The sequence below is a fragment of the Vigna angularis genome, chromosome 9 (assembly GCF_016808095.1).
Source record: "Vigna angularis cultivar LongXiaoDou No.4 chromosome 9, ASM1680809v1, whole genome shotgun sequence".
Taxonomy (NCBI): domain Eukaryota; kingdom Viridiplantae; phylum Streptophyta; class Magnoliopsida; order Fabales; family Fabaceae; genus Vigna; species Vigna angularis.
The window spans coordinates 23,442,217-23,469,618 of record NC_068978.1 but is presented as its reverse complement, the minus strand read 5'-3'; the positions used below and the strand labels follow the sequence as shown (position 1 = coordinate 23,469,618).

The window sequence follows — 27,402 nt, the reverse complement described above, 5'->3', positions numbered from 1 at the left end:
GTATTATCATTTGACCCAAAAATTATGTCATCAACATAAAGTTGGACAAGTAAAATATGACTTCTTACTTTCTTTATGAACAAGGTTGAATCAACCTTTCCTCTAAGTCTTTATATATGAGTCTATTCAATTGTTACATATGAATATGATCAGTTCTCTTATGCCATAACCATGAAATTTCTTTTCTTACTGCTAAACATGAAATTTTTTTATTTGAAACATTTTCCAACTCAATTAAATAAATATTAGCATGTCTAATACCTTTCATAGCAATTTCAGAAGAATCTTTTTCATGGATAGTACAATAATTGGGTTCGAATGTTACCTTGAAACCTTTATCACATAATTGACTAATACTTGATAGATTATGTTTCAAACCTTCTACAAATAGTACATCTTTTATCATTAAGGTTTATGCACTTCCTATATCTCTTATACCAAAGATCTTTCCCTTAATGTTATCTCCATATGTAACATAACCTTGTTCCTTCTTCCGAAAGTTTGAGAATTTATTTTTATCCCCTGTCATGTGCCTTGAACAACCACTATCGAGGTACCACATGGACTTCCTGAATTTAGAACTTATCTACAAAATAAAAAGAGAGACAGTTATTTTAGGTACCCAACAACTTTGTACAGGTCCTTTGGGTTAGTTAGATAAATATTTCAAATTATTTTATAACCCAAGTAAATTCTTCACAAGGAACAATAAGTGATGAATCAACAATAAAAGAGAAAGAATAAAGAGAAATATCAACATAGACAATCTATACTGGTTCGGCTAATCCCAAGCCTACTTCTAGTCCTTCTTTAACAACCTGAGTTGAAGGGATTCCACTATAAATTGATTGAGTTTACAGAAATACAAAGATACCCATCTTAATGAACTTCTCACCACACTCAAAATCAATGTAGCAATACAAGAGATGAATAACCTCACTCTCTTACCACACTTGAGAACACTCACAACTCTGAAAACTGGCCAAACCGCACAAGTACACAAATACAAAATATCTATGATGATTTTGATCTTCAAGTCACACTCCTCTTGGTGCAGATCAAATCAAAACAACTTTAGCCCACTTCTCTTGAAAGAATCTTGATGTATAAGCAACAATGTAGCCAAGATCTCTTCTTGAACGCTTCTGTATTCAAAACTCAATGTAAACGTTAGTATTTGAAAATGATAGCAATTGATTCATTTGAAACAGAGCTCAAGTCGCATATATATATATATATATATATATATATATATATATATATATATATATATATATAGGATTTTCTGAATATGGACGCAATATAATCGAAAACTTTCCATATAATCACACATCATTGCATTCATAAATAAGCGTTAAAGGTTTAGTTCTCTTACCTTTCTTCCAGCAAAAGCTTCAGCCCCTAAGTTTCCAACAACATTGCTCATGATTTCGCACCTTATGCTCTCAGCAAAAGCTCTAATTCACTAAAAAAAATGTGACAAAAATATAAATAAAGACTTAAGCTTTAACCAAGGTAGAACTTCATACCCTTAAGAAGCAAGCAAACACACCTAACCAATCGAACTGTCATTCATCTTTGCTATAACCATGCACAACAAATCTTGTAATGATACACATGCACAACACATCAATTAAATAACATATTATCATATAATGATACATATACACATCATATCAATTAGATAGCATATTGAAATAAGTAAACGCAATTTATGCACTCAACAGAAATTGAACACATGATCACCAACCTAAATAAGAAGCTTTAACCATATATGACACCCTTTACTTCTATAAAACATATAACTTTTATTATAATAAACATAATCAACGTCCAACACAACATTCCCTAACTTTATTTCTTTTCCTAGGTCTTACACACCATCTAAAGTAATTGCAACCAACATCTTCACTTCCACTCTGTAAAACACAATAACAACAACAACGATTCAGTATTCCAACATTGACTTCTTTTAAAGAATAATAACACAAATACCATAACTTTCATGTATTTTACCTTGTACTTAGGGCAACCCCAAAATTGTTTCCCTTTATTCTTAGTAGTTTTTGCAGTTCTCAAAACTGACTTCTCTCCACAATGGCAAATGGGTGATACACCTAAACTCCTCAATCCTTTACCACCACAACAATAGAGACTAATATTTTGCATCCGCCATTACATGTGGAAGACGAACATGAATGGTCCACTGACATACCTCAACTACTCCAACCAGAATGTTAAACAACAATCAAGATTAAGTACGTCAAACAAAAACAACAACCAATATGAAGAAGAACAAAAACCAAGATCAATAGTATTGTAAAAGATGAAGAACCAACATCAACAACATTAAAGAAAAACCAAGATCAATAATGTCGAATAAAATGAAGACTATAGAAGAAGAACAATCAATATGAAAAACATTCATTCATTAAGACTTCAACGAAAGAGAGAATTTAATTCACTATGTCAATGTATGCTTAACTCATTTGACCATCATATGCCATATATCCATTATACATATCTATCTTATTATCTCCTAATATGGTTTTAGCCAATTTAACGACAAAAAAAAGATAAAGAGATTAATTTGTGATTTCAGAAAAGAAAAATGATACCACTGATTATTAAACCTTAAAACTAATATTTTTGAAATGATTAAATCTTAAAACTAATATTTTTGAAATGATTAAACCTTAAAATTAATATTTTTGAAATAATTAAACCTTAAAATTAATATTTTAGTTTTGTAATTTGAAAAGAAAAACTTATTTAATTTCTCTCTTTTGTAGCATTAATAACATAAGTTCTAATGAGTATGTAAAACAGAAAATTAAAATAAATGCTTTTTTTAATTATAATTATTGAAATACAAACTTTCAATTTGAAAGAATAATATCAAATTTACACTAAATTTAATGAAAAAAATATTTAGGCCCTAAACGAACCCACTGTTTCTGCAATTAGTAGCCAGAGTGGAAGAATTTTCAAGAGAAAATGTAAACTGTCAAAGCTTCCTTCTTTTACTGAAGCTTTTGAAGTTTGAATTCCCTTTTGTTGCCCATTCTCTCTCAACAATGCGAAAGAGGTTTCTGAGCATCGTTTGCTCAAGCCCTCCAGGGAACTTTAGCCCATTATCCCAGTTCTTCTCAAGTCTCACGGACTCTGACCATTTTCCCGAGAAAATCGTTTCAACCTCCAATTTTCCCGAGAAGACCCCCCTGGAAGCCCAATCTCCTGAACCTCGTAGGATTCCGTCGCAAAATGAAGTCTTGGACACCCTCTTGCTCCACAAAGCGGACCCCAGATCGGCGTTGGTGTTCTTCAAAAAAGTAGAGAGGCAACGAGGGTTTTTAAAAACCGTTGATGTTTTGTGCTTGTTGCTTCATATTCTCTGTTCGAGCCCCGACACTCACGGAGATGCCAAGTATTTGCTCAATAACTATGTGTTTGGAGATTCAGCCCCTAGTCCGAAGGTGCTAGTGGAACACTTGGTGGAGTGTGCGGGAAGGTACGGTTTTGAATTATCCGATTCAAGGGTTTTCAATTATCTCTTGAATGGTTATGTTAGAGCTAATAAGATCACCGACGCTGTTGAGTGCTTTAGAACCATGTTAGAGCACGGCGTGCTTCCTTGGGTTCCAGTTGTGAACATACTTTTGACTGTCATGGTTAGGAGAAACATGGCTGACAATGTGCACCAAGTGTATGATGAAATGGTTGACAGAGAACTTTATGGCGATTGCTATACCCTGCATATTTTAATGCGTGCGTGTTTGAAGGGACAGATGTTTTCGAATGCTTGGAAGTATTTCGAAAATGGGATTGGTAGAGGATTGAAGCTTGACGCGGCTGCCTATAGTATTGTTATTCAGGCTGTTTGTAGGGTCCCGGACTTGAATTTGGCGTGTAAGCTGTTGAAGGAGATGAAGGAGTTGGGATGGGTGCCATCTGTGGGTACTTATGTGGCTGTGATCGGTGCTTGTGTCAGGCGGGGGAATATTGTAGAGGCCTTGAGGCTCAAGGATGAAATGGTGAGTAACGGTGTGCCTATGAATGTAGTTGTTGCGACGAGCTTGATTAGAGGGCATTGTATGCAAGGGGATGTGAATAGTGCATTGCGGATGTTTGATGAAGTTGTTGAGGCTGGTGTTGCTCCCAATGTGGCTATTTTTTCGGTTTTGATAGATTGGTGTTCTAAGATTGGGAATGTGGAGAAGGCCGATGAACTTTACACCAAAATGAAACTCGTGGGCCTCCAACCCACTGTCTTTATTGTAAGTTTTCTGTTGAAAGGATTTCTGAAAAGGAACTTGCTAGAAAATGCATATACATTGCTTGATGAGGCAGTTGAAAATGGAATTGCTAGTGTTGTTACATATAACATTATTTTATTGTGGCTCTGTGAATTGGGCAAGGTTAATGAGGCTTGCAATTTGTGGGACAAAATGATTGGTAAGGGTATTACGCCTTCACTAGTTTCTTACAACCACATGATCCTTGGTCACTGCAAAGCAGGCTGCATGGATGACGCATATAATGTGATGAATGATATTATTAAATCTGGCTTAAAACCGAATGTCATCACTTACACAATTTTGATGGAAGGATTTTTTAAAAGGGGTGATTGTGATCATGCTTTTGATGTGTTTGATCAAATGGTGGCTGCAGATATTGTGCCTACTGGCTACACAATCAACACAATTATGAATGGCTTGTGTAAAGTTGGCCGAATGTCTGAGGCAAAGGATAAGTTGAACACTTTTATCAAGCAGGGTTTTATTCCCACATCTATGACCTATAATTGCATCATAAATGGATTTGTCAAGGAAGGTGCAATTGATTCTGCAGAGTCTGCCTATAGGGAGATGTGTGAAAGTGGAATTTCACCTAATGTCATCACTTGTACTAGTTTGATTAATGGATTTTTCAGAAGTAACAGGATTGATCTTGCTTTGAAAATGTATGATGATATGAAAAACAAGGATTTGGAATTGGATATTACTGCATATAGTGCTCTCATTGATGGTTTCTGCAAAATGAAGGACATGGAAAATGCAAGCAAAATCTTCTCTGAACTTTTGGAGGTTGGTTTGACTCCAAATACAATTGTTTATAACAGCATGATTAGTGGCTTCAGAAATTTGAATAATATGGAAGCAGCACTTAACCTGCACAAGGAAATGATAAATAGTAAGATTCCATGTGATTTGAAAATATACACCTCACTGATTGATGGACTTCTAAAAGAGGGTAAATTAAGTTTTGCGTTAGATCTTTACTCACAAATGCTTTCCATGGGTATTGTCCCTGATATCTTCATGTACACTGTTCTGATAAATGGACTCTGTAACCAGAGACAACTAGAGAAAGCGGGCAAGATTCTGAAGGAAATGGATGGGAATAGTATAACTCCTACTGTTCTTCTTTATAACACTTTAATTGCTGTACATTTTAAGGAGGGCAATCTACAAGAGGCTTTTAGGCTGCATGATGAGATGCTAGATAAAGGTCTTGTGCCTGATGACATTACGTATAATATTCTTGTAAATGGAAAGTTAAAGAGATCATATGCCCCGGTTGGAGTTTAATTCACGCAAAAGGATCCTGGGCTGCACTAATTTTTCCATTGGACTTTCTTGCAAACCGAGGTTTGCTGAAAGTTCTCAAATGTTTTGAAATTGGTGTCATCTACATGGAAAAAATTGCCTTTTGCAACAATTTCATCATGATTCATATAAAGGAAATTGTAGTTCTTTCATTTTCATATAAATGAAATTGTAGTTCTTTCATTTTTATATTATGGGTTCATTTACCAATTTAGCCAAAGTGAGTTCTTTTAGTTAGGCTTTCATTGGCCAAGAGCAGGAATTTCCAATAGCTACAGTCCAGTAGTGTTTTGTTTTTGGAGGTTAAGAGCAATGGGAAGAAAAATAATCAGGTGTGATCTTAATAATCTAGTTTCCTTTTATATACATTGCAAAATTACTTTAAATTTTGTTTGAGAGGAAGGTTTATATGATATGCTCTTCTGGTATGAAAGTGACACTTTGGTGTTCAATTTTGTTTTGCTAGACAGGGATGAATAATTGTCAGAGTTTATCTTTATCGCCTCGATCTTGCACGAATCTCTTTAATCCACGTGTACCAAGGATTGACGATTGCTTTTATATTTTAGTAAGGCTTTAAGTTTAGGTACTTTCACTTGACTCTTACAAATTTTCGTACTACTGAGTTCTTAATTTTTGTTGTCTAAGTACCGTAATATTTTATCCTTTTGCCATCAATGAGATGATGCGACTGTAACATCTGTCTCTATCTTCATTTCACGGATCAACTTATTGCTTACCTCCCAACTGGTCAGTCAACGTATTCTTTCCTTTTCCAAAACTGAGTTGACAAACAAGTTTGAGAAATTGCAGAGGAAAGGAATAAATTGACCAGTGAGTTTGTTAGGTTTCTTATGAGCAAGAAACCTGAAACACTATTCTGGTTTAACTCCAGAAAGTGAAACACAACAAAGAACCTGTTTCTTTATTTCAGAAAACACAACAATTGTACAACACTATCAAGGAAACATGTCTTCCTCCCTCATAAGATGTGCACATCCTGTCTCGACTTCAAACAATACAAAAATGTGTCTCTTGAGAGATACTTATTTCCCCTTATATAGCTAAATCCTAGCTAACTCTTAAAACAATCTCCTAACGTAACTGTCTAACCAACTTTCCCTGACATAAACCCTTAAGACTCTATCATTACTTATCAGCCTTTGAACAACCTTGTCTTTAAGGTTGAAATCTCGGAATTGGTCTTATGATCCTGGTTTCTCTTGGGTGGTAGCTTTGCTGGTTCCTGAAAATCTCTTCATGCTTCCCTAAGATCTTCTCAAGTTCTTTGGACTGCCTAGGTGATAATTGAGCCACTCTTGCCACTTTTTCTTCCAGTTCTATTTTTTTCAGACTCCAAACTAAAGGCATAGCCTCAATTTCTATTTCCTTTACTAAAGCCTTTGGAGCCACCACTTTCCTAGCCAAAGCAGGATCCCCTCTAATCATTACCTCCATTTCTCCTTGGGCAAAACTCATAGTTAATTTTATCCAATTGATCTTAACTTCCCCTAATGAAGCTAGCCATGATACCCCAATATCATATCTACTCCTGTGAGTTCATACAGATAAAATTTTTCCTTCACCTCTACTCCTTTCAGGACCACCAAAATGTTGGGGCAACATTCACTAGAAGTCTTCTTGTTATGAAAGTTTCTAACTCATTCAATCACATGAAAGTTTCTAACTTTAATCAAAGTAAATTCTCAAATAAAATTAAAAACCCTTGGACTCATATAATTGATTTGTTATATAAACTTAACACCATGCTAACTTGCTATAATGTAAAAATCATTACTTTGACTTGATTAAGAAGGAAAAGACATAGGTAAAAATAAATCACAACAAAAACGTGGTGTCGTGCTCGCTTCCTCTCTTGATCTTGATCTCCTTCGCACTACATGGTATGGCGTAGTTCGTGGCTTTGCGCATGCCTCATCTCCTAATCTCGCGTGGTAGTGGCTTGTGATATGTGTATGGGTGGTGGTGGTGGCTCTCACGTCGCGCGTTGTGTGATCGATGAGTGCGCGGGGTGTTTTCGATTTTAATTATACACTTAGTCCAATAGCATGTGCGTGATAACAGCAGGGCAATATGTTAGGAATAAAAGAAGTTAGTTGTTAGTAGAGAGAGGGTATAAATAATAATAGAATAGGTGGAGAGAGGATTATCAGATATTTTACTTTTGGAATAGACTGGACATTTTCCAGTGGAAGAAGGGAGGCTTCCTTGGGACACTTATTGTAATTCTGTTTTTCCATACTTTACAGAATTAATGAAATATGTATACATTCATCTCTTTTCTACTGTTTGAGTGTTGTGAGAGAGGAGAGTAGTTTGTTACGGTTCCCTGCATAAAGGAACCTAACAGATTTGGTCCGACTTGCCGGATCTGTATCAAAGGAGCAAACAGAGCGCGGTGAAGAAGAAGAATGGAGGGAAGATTGATCGCGATTGAATCGACAGTAGAAGAGTTGAAAGCGAAGATGAGAGCGATACCTCGCGAATTCCAAGCGTTTGGCCGCGCTCGAGAACGATGAACCAGGAACCAGCATCAGAGCTCCGAAGGAAGACGTGATTTCGTCAATGCTGGACGCGAACGATGACTACCAGAAAACTCAGAGGAGGAATCAGAAGAAGACAGAGGAGAAGTTCGACGCTGTTGAAGGAAGCGCGTTGAACTACCTACATTTGAAGGTGCAGATCCCATGGGCTGGATCGCACAGGTAGAGAAATTCTTCGACCTCCAGAGCGTGACAGAGAAGGAGAAGATGAAGTTCATCTATAGATGCATGGAGGGAGGTTTAGCGAGCTTTTGGTTCCACTTCTGGTGGAAGAAAACAACGCATCCAACTTGGAAGATGTTCACCAACGCTCTGACGCAGAGGTCTGGCGGACTAAATCGGGGCACCGTTTGTGAGGAGCTGGCAGGGGAGCGAAAAGAGGGGAGAGTCGACGAGGACATCCAGGAGTTGGAAATTCTGGTGCCGCGAGCATCGGGAAAACCAGATCACTCCTCACTTTCTGTCTCTGTTAATCTTTGAGCTAGGATTATAACTGGTGGTGGAACTGCGGGGAAAGGAGGTACGACATGGGGAAGATGTAACTCAAGCTCGGGGACAGTTGCGAGGACGGAGACGTATCGGGGATCGTCGGAGGTAACTGTCAACGCCGACGGAGGGCAGGAAGACGAAGAAGATGAGGTAGATGAGGGTCCCGAAATCGAACAAAAAACCATGGAGTTATCTGTATTATCTGCAGGTGGTTTAACACAGTCTAAAACAATGAAACTGCGAGGTTGGGTGCAAGGGAGAAAGGTATTGGTGTTGATTGACAATAGGGCGAGTCATAGCCTTATTTCCACTAGATTGGTGGAGGAATTAGGGCTGAAAAGTGAGGATACGCCCCCTTATAATGTATATTTAGGTGATGGGGCTGCCTTGTCTTATGATGGAAACTGCTGGTTGTTAGGTACATCTCTAACTGAAGCACAGGTAAAAGACATTGCATAAGGGCTACTTAGTAATCATGGGGATTCAACAGGGTTGACAACAGATAGTTTAGCTGATGCTGGTTGTCCAAGTGCTGCTTCATTGGGTGATGCGGTTTGTGGCATGGCCACGACAAGAATCAATTCAAAACATTTCTTGTTCTTATTCAGGTCTCACACTGCTAAGGAAGTCAAATAGGGAGGAACCAAGCATCATCTAGAGGATAGGGATGATGGAGGAAAAATAAACCCAAGATCATCATTCAAAGTTTTTCTTGAAGTAGTCAAAAACAAAAGTTTTCCTTGGGAAGTGTTAGAAATCAATGATATTCACTAATTACAACTAATGATAAGAGATTATTTCCAAGACACTGAGATCACCGGTCCAAAGACTTCAAACTTTGTGTAGAAAATTGACACTTTGTGAGAAATAAAGAAGATTGGGAGAAAATATCCCTTGTGTGTTTAGACTACACATAGGGTAGTTTATTTATATTGTAAGATATGGGCCAATGCCCTTAATACAGAATAGACTAAGCCCAAATAACAAAGACACACATCTTAACATCTAACACTCCCCCTCAAGCTGGAGCATATAAATCATATGTTCCAAGCTTGTTACAAAGATAATCAATTCTAGGTCCTCGTAAGGATTTAGTGAATATGTCTGCCAACTGGTTGCTTGAGTTAACAAACTCAGTCTTGATATCTCCGGATATGATTTTTTCTCGAATGAAATGACAATCAACTTCAATGTGTTTGGTTCTCTCATGGAAGACAGGGTTAGAGCTAATATGGAGAGCAGCTTGATTATCACATATAAGTATCATGTGAGTGACATCTCCAAATTTCAATTCACTAAGCAATTGTTTAAGCCACACAAGCTCGCAAGTAGCTGATGCCATAGCTCTATATTCTGCTTCTGCACTCGACCTTGCCACAACACTTTGCTTCTTACTTTTCCAAGATATCAAGTTGCTACCAATAGAGACACAATATCCAGAAGTAGACCTCCTATCAGAAGGGGAACCAGCCCAATCAGCATCTGAATAGCAAACGATCTTTGTATCGTTGTTAGGGCCATATAGCAAACCTTTTCCAGGTGATCTTTTAATATACTTCAGTATACGAACAACTGCATCCCAATGGTCTTCACATGGGGAGTTTAGAAATTGACTCACCACACTAACTGCGAAGGAAATGTCAGGACGCGTAACAGTAAGATAGTTTAATTTACCAACTAGTCTTCTGTACCGTTCAGGATCTGAGAAAGGCTCCCCCTGATTTGGTAGGAGTTTGATGTTAGGGTCCATAGGTGTCTCAACAGATTTACAATTCATTAACCCTGTTTCCTCCAAGATGTCTAACGCATACTTCCTCTGAGATATGACAATACCATCATTGGATTGTGCTACTTCAATACCCAAAAAGTACCGGAGTTTGCCAAGATCTTTGGTTTGAAAATGATGACAAAGGTGTTGTTTCATCTGAGAGATGCCAAGATAGTCGCTTCCTGTGAGAACAATATCATCGACATACACTATTAAATAGATACATCCAGCACTCGAGTGGCGATAGAACACTGAATGATCCGCTTCACTGCGAGACATACCAAATTGTTGAACAACACAACTGAATTTACCAAACCAGGCCCGAGGAGACTGTTTTAGGCCATATAAGGATTTGCGAAGACGACATACCAATCCAGATGACTCCCCCTGAGCAACAAAGCCAGGCGGTTGCTCCATATAAATTTCTTCCTGCAAATCACCATTGAGAAAAGCATTTTTGACATCAAGTTGGTAAAGAGGCCATTGTCGAAGAGCGGCCATGGCAATGAACAGGCGAACAGAGGTCATTTTTGCCACTGGAGAAAAAGTATCACCATAATCCAAACCAAAAATCTGTGTGTAGCCTTTGGCAACCAGTCGAGCTTTCAGACGATCAATGGTGCCATCAGGACCAACCTTGATAGCATACACCCACCTGCAACCAACAACAGACTTTCCAGATGGTAATTGGACAAGCTCCCAAGTTCCACTTTCCTGTAAAGCACTTAATTCATCCATCATAGCTTGACGCCAACCAGGATGAGTTAAGGCATCACCCACAGATTTGGGAATTGACACAGAAGAAATGGATGAGAGACAAGTATAAAAAGATGGAGATAATCTGTGGTAATTAAGAACAGTATAATGGAGGGAAGGGTTACGGGTAGAGCGTATACCTTTACGGAGGGCAATAGGCAAGTCAGACTCAATTGCTGGAGCCGGAGGAGACACATGAGGCGGCACCGGAAGTGAGTCATGAGGGAGACAATTACGGCGACTATAAACCTGAAGGGGTGGAGGTGAAGGATGATCCTGTGGTGAATGAGAGTCTAAAGAAGGAGAAGACAAAATGGGTGGAGCATCACCAGGAGGATCACAGATAATAGGAATATCAACAGTAACAGGGAGAGGTACAGAACTAGAAGATAGATGTGAAAAGTAAAAAGAAGACTCATCAAAAGTGACATCAGCAGAGATAAAATGACGATTGAGGGAAGGGGAAAAACACTTATAGCCCTTTTGTGACCGTGGAAATCCTAAGAAGACACATTTGTGAGACCTAGGAGACAACTTATCAAGACCAGGACTAAAATCATGAACAAAACATGTAGACCCAAAAACTCGAAGAGGTAATGGATGCAGAGGGTCTTGAGGAAATAAGATAGAATGAGGGATTTTGTTTTCTAGGACGGAAGATGGCATGCGGTTGATAAGATAACATGCCGTGAGAACAGCATCACCCCAAAAACGTGAGGGTACTTAACCATGAATGAGAAGGGTACGAGTTGTTTCAATAAGGTGTCTATTCTTGCGCTCAGCCACCCCATTTTGTTGAGGGGTATAAGCACATGAGGTTTGGTGAAGAATGCCATGAGAAGCCATAAAATGTTTAAACTGTTGAGAAAGGTATTCACGGCCATTATCACTGCGTAAAGTGCGAATAGAAACCCCAAACTGAGTTTTTATTTCATTGAAAAAGGTTTGAAAAATAGAAAACAACTCAGAACGATTCTTCATGAGAAACAACCAAGTACATCTGGAATAGTCATCAATAAAGGTAACAAAATACTGAAATCCTAAAGTTGACTTAACACGACTAGGTCCCCAAATATCAGAATGAACCAATGAAAAGGGGGATGACGCTCGTTGTGAAACACTACGAGGAAAGGAACTATGAGTATGTTTACCTAACTGACAAGACTCACACGACAAACTTGATAATTTGGACAGACTCGAAACAAGTTGCTGCAGTTTGGCAAGACTGGGATGACCTAACTGAGCATGAAGAAGGGATGGTGACTCCATGATTACGCCAGCATGTGGAGAAGGGCTGAGATGATATAGGCCATGAGACTCACATCCTGTGCCAATCATGTGTTTCGAACTCCGGTCCTGCAACCAAACAGAATCTTTGGTAAAAGAAATAACACAATTAAGGGAACGAGTTAGACGACTTACGGACAATAAGTTAAACGGAGACCCAGGGACATAAAGTACATTATCAATGGATATGGATGGAAAAATATGAACAGTACCAATACCATGAGATGAGACTCTAGACCCATCAGCCATCGTTACCGAGGGTAAATTAACCGGACATGACAAGGAAGAAAACAAGGACTTGTTACCAGTGATATGATCGGTGGCGCCTGAGTCAAGGACCCAAGATCCGAGAGAGTGAGTCAGACCAACAAAAGGAGTACCTGTGCGTGTAATAGAAGCAGATGTAGTGAAACTAGAGTGCTGACGGTCCTCATACCATTTGAGAAATTCCTGAAAGAGTAAAGGGTTATTTATGGGATTTGATGTAGGATGGTCTGCAAACGGTGATGGGAGAGGTGGATCAGAATTAGCCATTGCTATAGGTCGAGGAGGATGTCCATGAAGCGCATAACATCTATCAATTTTGTGGCCTAGCTTGCCACAGTGGTCACATTTTGGACGTCCTTTACCTGATTGGCGAGACTGACTCCGATCATCAAGTTGGCCAGCCATGGAGAGGGAGAAACCCTAAAAATTCAAAGTGCTCTGATTGACACAACGACCACAGATCCAGAAAGAGGGCGAGGAGGCGATCACGGCGGTGCTGATCGGCGGTGGAAAGCTCCAGCGACGCGCCGGCACGCGCGGCGGCAGCGGCGACTCTTGCGGCGGCGCGTGGAGGCGCGTGAGAGGTCCGATCGCCGCGATCTTCGTACGACGGTGGTCGCCCGGCCGAGACGCTTCCGATGGTGTGGTCGCCGGTCGATTCTGGAACTCCGGCGACGGCGGCGGCGGTGGTGACGGCAGCGGCGGCGACGGTGGCGACGGCAGCGGTGGCGACGGCAGCGGCGGCGACTGCGAGAACAGCAGCAGTGATGGATGCCGGAGACTGTGGAGTTGACTGGAACTATTCCTGTGCTCTAGATACCATGTGAGAAATAAAGAAGATTGGGAGAAAATATCCCTTGTGTGTTTAGACTACACATAGGATAGTTTATTTATATTGTAAGATATGGGCCAATGCCCTTAATACAGAATAGACTAAGCCCAAATAACAAAGACACACATCTTAACATCTAACACACTTCAACTGGAGTGATGGATGAAATCAGTTCAGTAGCACTTGAAATGGTGAGATTAATCGAGACTACAATAATTCCGATTTTTGGGGTTGATTCAGGTGGGGTAATCAATGGATGGAATTCAAAGATTGCTGAACTGACAAGTATACAAGGCAATATAGCTATGGGGAAATCCATGGTAAATGAAATTATACATGTGGACTCATGTGACACTTTTAAAAATACTCTAAGCAGAGCCTTGCAAGGAGAGGAGGACAAAAGTGTAGAGTTTAAAATAAAGCACTTTTGGCTTCAACAACAACAGAAAGTTGTATATCTCATGGTCAATACTTGCACTAGTAGGGACTACACAGATTCTGTTGTCAGGTATGCTTTGTAGGTCAAGACATCACTTATGAGAAAATGGTTCAAGATAAATTAATCAAGTTGGGAGGTGATTACAAAGCAATCGTCTAGAGTCTCAGTCCACTGATTCCACCCATATTTTCTTCTGATGAGAGTGCCTGCTGTTCTGAATGGAAGCAGCCATGGAAAGGCTAACTAGTTGGAAAAGGGATGAAGTCATAGGAAAATTGCTTCCTGGTGAAATATTTGGAAGTTTTTGTCCACCAAAAGGTCATGATACCCTGACTAATTTTATGATTTTAATATACCGTGGAATAAGTGGCCAAGATTCTGAGAAGTTACCATTTGGATTTTTTGATAGAAATGGAGAATTTGTTGAGAGTTTTATAACAGCAAACAAGAGAATTGATTCTGGTGGGAATATACTTGGTTGTTTTTGCTTCTTGCAGGTTGTAATGCCAGATCTGAATCAGTCCTTTGAAGAACACAAGCCAATGGGCAGAGAAAATTTTTCTGAACCCAAAGAGTTAGCTTATATACTACAAGAGATTGAAACCATGACTCTAGCTTGGAGCTTGAGCCAAGCGTAATTTATGGAGGGGGAGACAGAAGAGAGTGACTTAACTCCCAATAAAGAGGGACTTGCAGAGGGGAGAGAGCTGTTGGAAGCATTGAAAGACATCAAAGATCATCTTCTCCGGGCTTATAGTTTTGGAAAAGAGGTGACCAGAATGTGGGAAGTCAATAGAATCGAAGAAGAATGGAAGACATTGGAGGAGGATTTGCCACCACCCAAGCCTCTAGACCAAAATTTGGAGGGCGCCACCTGGAAAGAGGAGCATTACCTCAAATAACAGTTCCCTGACTTCAACCTTGAGGACAAGGTTGATTTTGACGGGTAGAGTAATGTTAGGAATAAAAGAAGTTAGTTGTTAGTAGAGAGAGGGTATAAATAATAACAGAATAGGTGGAAAGAGGATTATCATATATTTTACTTTTGGAATAGACTGGATATTTTCCAGTGGAGGAAGGGAGGCTTCCTTGGGACACTTATTGTAATTCTGTTTTTCCATACTTTACAGAATTAATGAAATATGTATACATTCATCTCTTTTCTACTGTTTGAGTGTTGTGAGAGAGGAGAGTCATATGTTACGATTCCCTGCATAAAGGAACCTAACACAATATGCCTTTTTTTTCAAACAAGTTGCGGGCTGACTTATCTTTACTTGCATGCTAGCCTCTCTTGAACCGCAGGCTAGCCCGACGAGTTGGTGGATTTTCAGGCTACTCTAGGATGATTTGTTGAAATTCTTGACCCGACTCACCTATTTTATATTAGGTTGACATGTTAATCCGACAAATTTGACCCACTTTATCACCCTTACTATTAACTCTTTTTGCTTAGTTTTTTTTGTAAAGCAAGAATCATATAGAATATTTTCAATTTGCTTTACATTAGTTTTCATCTTTAAATTTTTATCATTTTCGAATCTTAATCTTTAGGAACCAGCCTTTTTATTTGTTTATCAAATTTGTTATTCAAGTACACTATATTCAAAGTTTATTTTGTATATTAGAAATTTGCCACAAATTTAAAAGCATTTTCAATCATATGAATCTTTTTAAAGAATTTACTAAAATATCCAACTTTAATAAAACATAAATTGAATTCATAACAAAAAATATCTTATATTTTTATTCTAAAATCTTAAAATATTGAGTTTATGAATTTTTTTATAAGATATTCAGTTTTGTTCATGTCTATCAATGAGATTTCAAATCATGCTTAAATTTTCAATACAAACTACTCTATTGTTTGTTTAGGTATGTAAGGCATATTTAAATATCAAATTAGTCTAGTCAGTAAGTAACAAAAAAAAAAATACGACAAACGAGATAATATGTGAAACGTGAATGACAACTTTTTGAAATGGAAATTACACACATAATCTTATGTCATATTACATGATACCATAAACAACTAAAACAAAAACTAAAACTCTTGGGCTAGGATCATAAGCTAGTTGAAGCTTAAGATGAAATTTAAGGATTCTAACAGTAGAAATAATAAGTATATTTTGTTCATCGGTTGAAGAAACCTTGGTGGTGACTTGTGCTGAATAGAATTAATTTTCACGAGTTCAGACTCTAACATCTGCTTTACCATCATCACTTTTGTCTTCATAACAATCAGCCACGGCCAACTTCTGTACATTCTTGTAGTTATACTTGCGAGCAAAGAACACAAACATGAACAAGTTCAATGTGGTGATCAATGCCAGAAGCCAAAAGAATTTGTCCAAGCGGCTAGAATTCAAATCCTTACCAAACCAACTCTTCCCACTCTTACTTGTCACATGATCAACAATCGTTATCAACACACTGCTTAGAAAACTTGCAGCCCCAATCACACTAAGGTAGAGTGCTATTCCCAAGCTTCTCATTGAGTCTGGCACTTGGTCATAGAAATACTCTTGCAAGCCCACAAGAGCAAACCCATCACCAACTCCAATGATTATAAATTGTGGGCCCAACCAAAAGACACTCATTGATAAAGAACCCTTTATTGGTCCATTCATCTCAACAGCATCAAGCCTCTTTCTTTCTACCAAAGCTGCTACTATCATTGAGAGAACTGAGAAAACCATTCCAATACCAATCCTTTGGAGGATGTTGATTCCTCTTTCATTTCCTGTTAGCTTTCTTAGGGTTGGCACAAGGACATTGTCATACAGAATCACTGCAGATATCATCCCAAGAGCAGCAAGAGTGAAAATTGAAGCTGGAGGGACCTCAAACCCATTGCCTAATTTTCTGTTCATGATGGCACCTTGCTTGATGAAGAAAGTGGAGGTTTGTGCAGCACAGATTCCAAATGGTAAAGTGAACACCCAAATGGGGATCATGTTGATGATAAGCTTCAGTTCTTCGACCTTAGTCACTGTTGCAAGTCTCCACGGACTCTGTTTCTCTTCTAAGTTCCCTTCATTTTCAGTGATTGCTGCCTTGTCAAGAAATCTGGCAGAACAAATCACAGGAAAAATCTTTTAATTACTTAAAATCCAGACAATAAAACTATCTGTTTTTGAATCATCATATTTAAAATACTATCTGTTTTTGAATTTGAAACTCTTATTAAGATTTGTTCTTAAAAAACGTATAGGAGAATTGAAGGAAGAAAATATGTTCCAATTATCTTTCACTTCAAAGTTTAAACAATAGTTCTAACGCAGAACTATTGGATATATCGAAACATTTTCGTTACAGAGAAAGTCTATTTCTTATGTGTGCCTCTAAATTGATCTTTCTCAAAGTAATGATTGAGATTTTGTACTTACTTGAGTTTCTTGGTGTGAACAAGAAATCTTTCACCATTGCTTTCAGCCTTGGAAAGTTCATACAATTGAGTTGAACTGGAAGGATATGGAAGCTTTCTTTTGGAAATAGCAGCAACAAGAACCTGCAACATGGGAGTCAAGGGGCTCCCAGTTGGTGTCGTATAACGATAATAAGGCCTTCCTATCAAGAAAATGAGCAAAGAGATAGCCATGACAACTGTGAGGATGATATAAGCAGCCCCCCAATTGATACGTTCTTGTGCATACACAATCACAGTCACTCCCAGAATGATTCCACTGCACAACCCACTGTTCCACCAGTTGAAAAAGGACATTTTTTGCCTTCTTTCTTTAGCATTGTTATCATCAAATTGATCAGCACCAAAGCTTTCCAAGGAAGGTTTATGCCCCCCTGTACCTATGGATATCAGATAGATCCCTAGGAAGAAAGCCACTTCGTGAATCCTCCTAGGTTCGATGCATGTAGCACCATGATCACATGGCTTCAACCCTGGTAAGAACCATGACAGAGAAAGCAGAACCAAACCCTGTGGTGTTTTGCCACACATAAACAGTCAACATCAATATATTGTTATAATGCTCAAGAGAAAACAACACCATAAGACTCAGTAAAGAATCTGCACTCTGAAATGAATGATGATGATTCAGATTGATTACCATGAGATAAACAATGCATGATGCTATCACAGTGCAGTAACGGCCCAAGTAAGCATCAGCTAGGAATCCTCCTAACAATGGCATCAAGGTGGTAACACCAGACCAGTAGTTCACATTCTTAACTGCTGTCTTAAGGTCTTGATGAATAACTTTTGTAAGGTAAAGAACCAAACTAGTTGCTATTCCGAAGTAGCTCAATCTCTCACTAAATTCAATTGCTGCAAATCAAAATAAAAAGTATATGCTTATGTTATTTATCATCAATATTCATCATCATATTATTATCAACTGATATTTGGATTGGATATGTTTTCTTTCTCTTCAAACTATTCGTTGTAAATTAAATCATAAAATATTTAATCTATACACTTTAATGAAAGTAATGTAAAAGTTATCTTAAAACAATATGTAGAAATGTTTCTCATGCGACAAACAAGTTCTATAACGAACTGTAATACAACTTCTGCATGCATGTTGTTTGTTTGTTAGAAAAAATGTTTTCCATTACTTTCAAAAAATATGAATAAGAAATATTTTATAATTTAATTTAAAGTGAAAAAGCATTATTTTATATTAGCTTGAGAAAACGAATATATTTAATTTTTATTATTTTATTATTGTTGAGAAGCATGAACTCAGTTTATGAATATAGGCATGGTAGGTGGAGCAGTTAACGAGTGATTGTTAGCTTTGTAGATTCAAGCAAACGGTTTCAATAAATGCTTCCATTCTCATGATTGAAAATATCACATGAGAAAAGGCTGGAAAGAGAACAAGCATCCTGAACCAGTAATCCTAATCTACACATCGAATAGCTTTTTCGAGTGCAAAAAAAAAAAAAAACCAAGCATGCGGGCACAGTATATTCTTGTTCAACGATTTTGGCACGCACAATATGCGTAAGAATAATAAACTTTTGAGTTATCGTACAGGACAAGACAACCCATTATCTCGTAACCTTTTTACAATGATTTTTGTTCTATTGATATCTATTAAATAACTTTTATTCTAATCATTATATTATTTTTCTAGTTTAATATTTCCTTATTAAAAGGTAATTGACATGTGATTGTTCCAAAGCTAATGGTTTTAGAAAAAAAAAAAAAACTATTTCGCTAAACCTTTCAATTTTGTTTAGAATTTTGAAACTTCCAATTACACAATCAGTGAGAAAAATAACTTTATTGTCATTATCTAGAATTTTCTATATAGAAAAGTCTTTTTCATATAAAAAACTTTGTACTTTTAAATGATTTAAAATTTATATATAAAGTCAATATTTGAATACCATGTGTATGGACAAATAGGGAATTTTCAACCACTGATTTGAATACAGGCTGTAGTGTTCTTATCTACTTAAAATAACACTCATTATCCAGTTTGAGAGGAGAGTGAAGCATCTTTCTTACTATTAACAGTGAATTATAATGCCAATTTTGTGTGGTTCCTATGCATTATCTTTAATAATAATGGTATTAAAATATATCTAGTTGTAGGAATGGGACCCACCTATTTGAAGGTTGTGGTAGTCTTCTTGACCATTTGAGTGCATGAGAATTATCTGTCTGTGTACTATCGCAATAATATTCTTATTTCTTTATTTGCAGTGTGCCTAATAATTAGGGTTGAATATCTACGGATATATACCGTTGAACATTCAAGATTAGGAAGGCAAACATGTATGTAGTTTTTTCCTGATGAAGCTCTAAACATAACAACTAGTGGTTGCTTCTATTAATAACTAATTAATAGATAACCATATCAAATTATTAAGAATCTACTTTGTAAAAAGATAATTGTTACATTATTTATAGAATCATTAAATAAGAACTAAATTTAAATATGGGAATTCATTAGTCTTTATATTAACTAAATTAAATATTATTTTAAAGTAAAAATTATTGATGTTTAAAATGATTTCTATTATTAATAAAAAATTATAATTGATTTATAAATTAGAATTCAAATTAATCTCTAAAATTAAAGTTTATTTTAAATACTAATAATTCTTTATTTATAAAATGGTTTCTAATTTAGTCAATATAATAACTAATTATTCTTGTTTATATATTTGATTACTATTTAATGAGTTTTTAGTATATATATATATATATATATATATATATATATATATATGTATATATATATTTAAATAATAGATAGATAGATAGATAGATACATAATAGATAGATAGATAGTAAATAACATGATAGATTTAATAAATATTAATATAATAAATTTCAATATCATAATATAGAGTAAATTTAAATTTAAGTTATTCTTACAAAATTTAATTTATAGAATAAAAATTATCTTCATCTTTATATTTTAGTTTGTCTTTTATTGTACATGATGTGAAAATTCGAGTACTTGTGTTTTGATTTTTTTTCTATCTATACATATGTTTAAAAAGTAAATTGTTAATATGAAAAAAAAAAATCTAAGCATTGAAGGAGAATAAACGATTAAAGGTAATGAGTAAATAAATTATTAATATGGTTATTAATAAATTATTAAAAAATTTAAAAAAAATGAAACAGATGAGATCTACGATTTGAATTTCAGGGAATAAAGTACTTTTGTTATAATATCACTAGTATATTTCAATAAAAAAATAAATCTGTATATAAAAACAATAAATATTCAGTCAAAAAATCATGTATAGAATCTTTCATGACACTCGGATTCTCTCTTGATTATGGGATTTTTTTTACTCGTTTTATTGTATTTTCAAATAATATTATTATTCACTGTTTTTTCAAGTTGCACTAATTTTTAAAATATCAAAATCAATATAATTTAAAAACACAGTAAAATATAGTAAAAAAAATCCAAATTTTATGATTGCGGATTTTAAGAATCTAATGTATTAAATTAGTACCGAGTACATATGTTAATATAATATATGGTATGCATGTATAACATTGATATTATTTATAATATACAATACATAAACAATTCATTACATAACACTTTTCGAGTAGTGAATCTCTATCCTTTGTATATAGGAATTTTTTAAACTCCTAATGGGATAGGTATCATGAAACACTTTGGAAGTACTGCATTTTCGTGAATCATAGGAAAAAGTCTTCCACCATCTAAACATGGTCGGTAGGATTGAATTAAAGGACGAATTTTTTTCCAAATACTTTAAAATAAAAATTAAATAATTTTTTTGTAAACTAAAATTAAAATTTCTATAAGTTTTTTTAACAAATTAATACATGCATAATTAATTTAGATAATTAAGAAGTTACTCTTAACAAAATACTAATGGATAGGTGATTCTTGTGTGCTAAAAGATAAAAAAAATTATCATTTCCTAATTTTCAAAGTATAGAAAACGTGGCATATTCAGAAAATAGTTTGTGATGATAAATACGCATGCAAATAAAGCATATTTAACTAATATATTCGTTGCCTAAAGTTAATATTCATCACATAAAAAGGTGTTAAAACGCTTATAAAATAAACCCGCCGTATCAACATGGTGTTTAAAAGTTTTAGCTCAGCTTACATACTAAGTCAGAATATAATTTATTAATATGGAGCACCTCGCACGAGCTTTTACATTCAATAATTAACTCATTTGGTGAAAATTTAAATAATAAATTAATACAAAAAGTAGTTGACCATATACAAAGTTTTAAATACTTTTGATGTATTTTAATAAGCTTCCATTTTTACCTGTTTGGTCATTCAAATTACTAAACTCTTCACTGTATAATTATATATAAATAGTCTTTTCGTATATAAATTATTTGGATTCAGCTTCCGTAGAATAAAAAGATATAGCTATAATTATATATATATATATATATATATATATATATATTTATATATAATATGATATCCTTAGACCTCTTTGGCTATATTTTATGTGTGTGAAATTAGTTATATAAGATTTTAGTAAATAGAACATGATATTTCAATTGGAGATAAAAAATTAATAATAAAAATAACTTAAGAATATTTTCGTCGTGTGAATGAATTGAAAACTGGAAACTTAAGTTTAGTATTAGTTGAAAGGTCAAAATCAAACTTTTAATTATGTTTGATTTGATAAATGAATTAGCTTTGAGTTAATAATTCTAAACTTTATAAGAAGCTCATCGTGTTACGCGTATAGTTGATTTTCAAATAAACAATTGATAAAATTAAATAAATATATAATATAATCTAAAACTAAGCACATCATGAATAGTTATTTTCTAAAATTGTACCATGTTACTTTATTTTAAAGTGGATTCCCCTCAATTAGTAGCCAGATTCAACTTCCAGTTTCGTTTTATTGCTAAGATTAATTGTATGATTAAAAATGGTTTCCTCATTTCACAGAACACTTAAAAGTCTTTAAATTTTACATCAGTACTAAACATGTGACGAAAATGTTTACTAGAGATGTTGACTCAAGTTAAAATTGGATAAAAATACAAATCAATAGAAAAAACAAAAAAAAAAGTAATATTTTTTAATACTTGAGCTTTAAATAAATTAATAAATTATTATCAATAAACATTTAAAACACTACTTAGGTATTCAATAAATTTAAATCCTTCAAAAATACGATAAAAATATATCTATATATAACATGAAATATTTTAATTTGAAAAACATTATATTATCAATTTGAATAGTACTAAGAAGACTAATTAGCTTTTTATATAACCACTTTTAGTTTACGAATATTTCATATAAAATAAAATTATTTTATATAACTGAGTTTAAATATTATTTTATAAGTATTTTAAATTATTTATAAAATTCAAAGATTTCTTTTAATTTATAATATTTTTGAAGACTTCATAATATGAATTTGTAATATATAAATAAATATGAAATTTTATTTTATAATTTTTTTAAGGTTGAATTAAATTTAAAATTTAGTAATTAAATTTTAATTGAAAATATTAAAATATTTATGAAAAATTGTGAAAAAGTACAAATGGGTGAATCAAACTAGCTTACAAAGAGTAAAGAAGAAAAGATTGAGTACTGTTATGAATAATGGTGCTCTGAGAACATAAAGGAGTTAGCAGCAAGTGTTCCTTACCGATAATGAAAAGAGAAGATCTCCACGAACCAGTTGAAGCTCTCAGCGGAACTCTTCCTTTGTGATCTAAAGAAGAATCAAGAACCCATTTCATTTCATCGTTAATTTCATCGCAATTTGCATCTGTTTTGTTCTTCTCCATGAAGGTTGCAAGTAGAATACTAGCTTTTTCTTTGTCGAAGTGTTTGGTGAGTATTGGATTTTTGTGGTTATTGCATTGAGAAGCATCACCATGGACCCTCCTTATATAGGAGAAGATAATTGCCTTTTTGACCCACCGGCTTTGCTGAGGCAGGGTTTGAAAATATTGAAATCTCTTGAAAAATTGCGGTTTGGGACAAGGACCTCTTTATTTATTTTATATTTTAAATAATGTATTGAAGGAATATTGGCACAATTTTACTGGCTACGTGTTAATCCTTACTTATAATAATATATTTATGAAATCATTTAGTTTTTTTATAATATTTTAATGTAAGATTTTATTCTTTTTGATGTTTATAAAATTATAAAGTTGGGTCTTGCACTGAAAAGTATATTTTTAACCTTTATTTTTTAAGAAATGTCAGGACATTTGTTTAATACATGGTTAAGAAGCGACAGAATCTAACGTTCTGAAACAAAATACATAAAATGAATGTATTGTATAAAACTGAAATATATATTTTTTTTTATGTCTTGCGTGTTTGCAAAGTATTAGAAGATTATCTACATATTTAAAATATAAAAGGGTATATCCTCTTAAATGTATATAAAAAATATTTTGGTTTTAAAGGTTAAATTTCGTTTCACAAAATTAACTTGAGTTTTCAAGAAGAAAGTTGAAAAAAATTAAGTACAAGGATTAAATATGTTTTTCATTTTAAAATTACATTATAAAATATTTAGTTGTTATTATGTGGAAACAGAATATTACATTAGAGTATAATATAATTTTTACATGTTACTCGTGGGAGAGAATAACAAAACTCAAATATTTATGATAGTTCAACAACAAAAAATATATTTAAGAACAAAACTCACGTTGGAATCACTTAAAATTTTCGTAAATAGATATTTATTTGAATGTTTGATTTTTTTTTTTTAAGTAAAAAAGTAGGCCGTATTTCAGTATGTCTTTGACTTTCAGAGAGAAGTTTTGGACAAATTAGATTTTCAATATTGAAACAACCTTGTATATTGCTAAAGAAAATTTAGTGGAAATCTTTGTTGAATTCCGTTGTTTGTCAAAATTTGTCATGAGAGATATAATACTAATATTAGTGTTTAGCATGTTAGAAAAAAAGAAAATCCTTTAACTAAAAAAATGTGATGATAGATTTGGAAGAAATACCCTAAGGCCTTAAAATTGAAGCCATATAAAGATGCTCTTAACTTGTTCTTGGAAAACGTCATTGTTGTAATGGGAATAACATTCGACCCATTTTGCTGCATAGGACCACGGCACTGTTCAATTGGCGAAAGATTTTCAGTGTCATGAAGTCGGTGAAGAAAAAAGTTGTTTAAACATCTCACAGTTATGTCGACTCTTGTGTTGATGGAGTACATTCAACAATTATCTTATATATTGAAATATAAGTAAGAGAAAAATAGTATATGTTGATACTTTATCTAGAAGATATGCTTTCTTTGCAATTTTGGAAATTAAACTTTTAGAATGTGATGATTAAGGAGTAGTAGTTGTATGAAAAATGATGACGACTTTTCTTCAATTTTTAAATAATGCTCTAAAGGATCTCATGAAAGACTTTTCATACAAAGTGTATTTTCTTTTAAAGGTAAAAACACATGTATTTTTCAAATATCTTAAAGAGAACTCACTCACGAAGATGTTGTCATGTAATATTTTGTTATTAATAAAACTTTAGAAATCTTAAAAGAATATTTTTATCACTCTCATCTATTATGAAAAGATATTTCAAACTTTTGAGGAAAATATAAAAATTGTGAAAAGGTCAACTTTCAAAGTCTTATACAATGAATTGCATACATTCTTCCTAATTTCATAGGACAAAGATTGTCTAAATACTATAGGTTAAGATAACATCGTCTAAACGCTTTGTGTTAAGATATGCTTGTTCAAGTAAACTTAGTTTTGAAATTTAACAAAGTATCTTAACGAAATAACATCTTATAACATGAACTATCTAGTTTATTAAATGCAAGCGCTAAATGCTATATTAAAATTATCTTAAACGCTATAAGTTACTCAAACAAACAGTGTCTAAACGATAATACACGTATAATGCCTAAACGATTAGGATCGTTTAACGCTTTATTACATGTACCTTGTAGTACCTTTTTGTTTGGTATGTTGTGCTCTCTTTTTCTGTGTAGATCATATCAGTACACTACCTTTATTTAAAAGCTACATCAAAATCAAAAGAACGTTTAGAAACATGAAGATTTTCTAGGAATGCTTACTTCATCCTTTCTATCTATCTATTCCGTACACAACACATTGCCTCTACAAAACGCAACATAACTTGTAACCTGGTCCAAAAGACTACATCTCTACGTGAAAGTCAAAAGCTTTGAGTAACGAATCTTTTTCAAAGAAACATATATAATGAATCTAAGAATCAAGAATTATAATTGAATACTCTCTTGTTGTTATTCTTTAAAAAGCTTACATCATCTAACGCTTTGAAAAAGAACAATTTCTTTATAAGTTTTCAAAATCTCTTTGTCGTGATTTCACATCCTCTTTACAGGAGTTACATGTGTGTTCTTATAATCTATAAAGCACTTTGTTGTTTTCTTTCAGATGTGAAGTAAAATATTTATAAGTTTAACTCAGTGGAGTCATCTAGTCAGTTATACTAGTTTATACAAGGAATGGTTATACTCATCCTTGTTGGGAAAATCTCACGATACACACACTCAAAAATTTTCTGAAATTGAGTCTTATTATTCATTATAATTGAAGGGCTTTAAATAGCCATAACACTTACAATATTGCGAGGAATAAAAATAAAATATCAACTATCTTAAAAATAAAATCTTCTTAATCTATCATAAAATAATATTGTACCTAGATAAACCGAAAATCATAATTATGTGTCCCTATTTTATCTCTATCAAATCAAACTAAATATTACTAATACCCAAAAATTAATAAAATAAGATTTAAACAAAATTATTAATAAAACCCTAAAATTTAAGTTTAGCTCAACAAACTCCCCCATAAAATTAAATTCTTCCTTCCTTCGTTCGACTTTCCATGTGCATCATCCTACTCCGGGTTTGCATCTTCTCTCCAAAATTTTCAGCTCCAATTCATACAACCGGTTCTTCTTTGCTTTTACCTGGGTTGTTAGACGACCATGCTTATCCTTTAAATACAGTACCTGATTTTTCATAAAAATTGAATTACCTTTTTCAATTATCTGACCCATGCTTAAAATATTGCTCTTCAACTCCGGAACATAATAAACATCCTTAATCTCTCCAACTCGTCCATTAATCTGAATATGTCGAATTGTTCCACGCCCTTTCACGGCCACCTTGGAGTCATCTCCAAAAGACACAAATTTGGCCTCCACCTTGGTGAGTTCATAAAAAAAGTTCTCGTTCCCACACATATGATTGCTTGCTCCAGTATCTAGATACCATACCGAGTTGGTAGAAATCTCATCATCCTTCATCTCTTCTTCATCTTCTTCCCTATTTTTATCTAGTTCAATAACGCTAGATGTTTTCTCTTCCTTTTCAAGAGTTGTCTTCTTCAACTCCTCAAGCTCAACCCTCTGTTTATTCATAATTTCATTAGCTTCATCCAGAAGCCTCCCCATCCGCTGAATCTTTTCATCTTTTTGTTTGAGTTCCTTTTCCACATTTGTCGCACCTTTTACCGAGATCACTTCATCCAATATTGAGATGGAATTTTCCATGTCCACTGTATTCGAGCTATTTGCCAGCAATAGTTCTTCTGCATCTTCAGTAACGAGATTCGTCTCCCCCTTTGTCTCGGTCTTGCAATACTTTGCAATATGACCAAACTTGCCATAGTTGTAGCACTTTGTCGACCTACACTCGTTTGCAAAGTGGTCGTACTTGCCACACTTAAAACATTCCACTCTTGACTGATCTCCTCGACCTTTTCCTTGTCCTCGGTCATGCCAATTCTGCTAACCGGTTTGATCTTCATTATCATTACCTCAGCCACGTCCACCTCGTCCTTTGCCACCAGGACCTCGGCTCTGAGTAATCCGAGTTTTATTCGAGTCAAACTGTACCTGTAGTGCTTGGTCGTCGGGTTCAACTTGATC

The 27,402-nt window shown here is 34.6% G+C and overlaps 2 protein-coding genes and 1 pseudogene across 2 annotated transcripts; 2 read left to right on the top strand and 1 right to left on the bottom strand.

Annotated features, from left to right (window-relative positions):
- The first annotated feature begins 2,968 nt into the window (after positions 1-2,968).
- Positions 2,969-5,826, top strand: LOC108346334 (pentatricopeptide repeat-containing protein At3g54980, mitochondrial). The gene has a single exon (XM_017585396.2). It carries the CDS (start codon positions 3,078-3,080, stop codon positions 5,589-5,591), a length of 2,514 nt encoding a protein of 837 aa, XP_017440885.1. The 5' UTR covers positions 2,969-3,077; the 3' UTR covers positions 5,592-5,826.
- A 6,892-nt stretch (positions 5,827-12,718) lies between these two features.
- LOC108346744 (phytochrome E-like) lies at positions 12,719-15,412 on the top strand (annotated as a pseudogene).
- A 547-nt stretch (positions 15,413-15,959) lies between these two features.
- On the bottom strand, positions 15,960-23,371 carry LOC108346887 (protein NRT1/ PTR FAMILY 5.6). The gene is made up of 4 exons (XM_017585948.2): positions 23,132-23,371; positions 18,079-18,296; positions 17,401-17,948; positions 15,960-17,080 (listed from the first exon to the last, which is right to left on the bottom strand). The coding sequence occupies exons 1-4, from the start codon at positions 23,271-23,273 to the stop codon at positions 16,204-16,206; spliced, it is 1,785 nt and encodes a 594-aa protein (XP_017441437.1). The 5' UTR covers positions 23,274-23,371; the 3' UTR covers positions 15,960-16,203.
- Between the last annotated feature and the right edge of the window lie 4,031 nt (positions 23,372-27,402).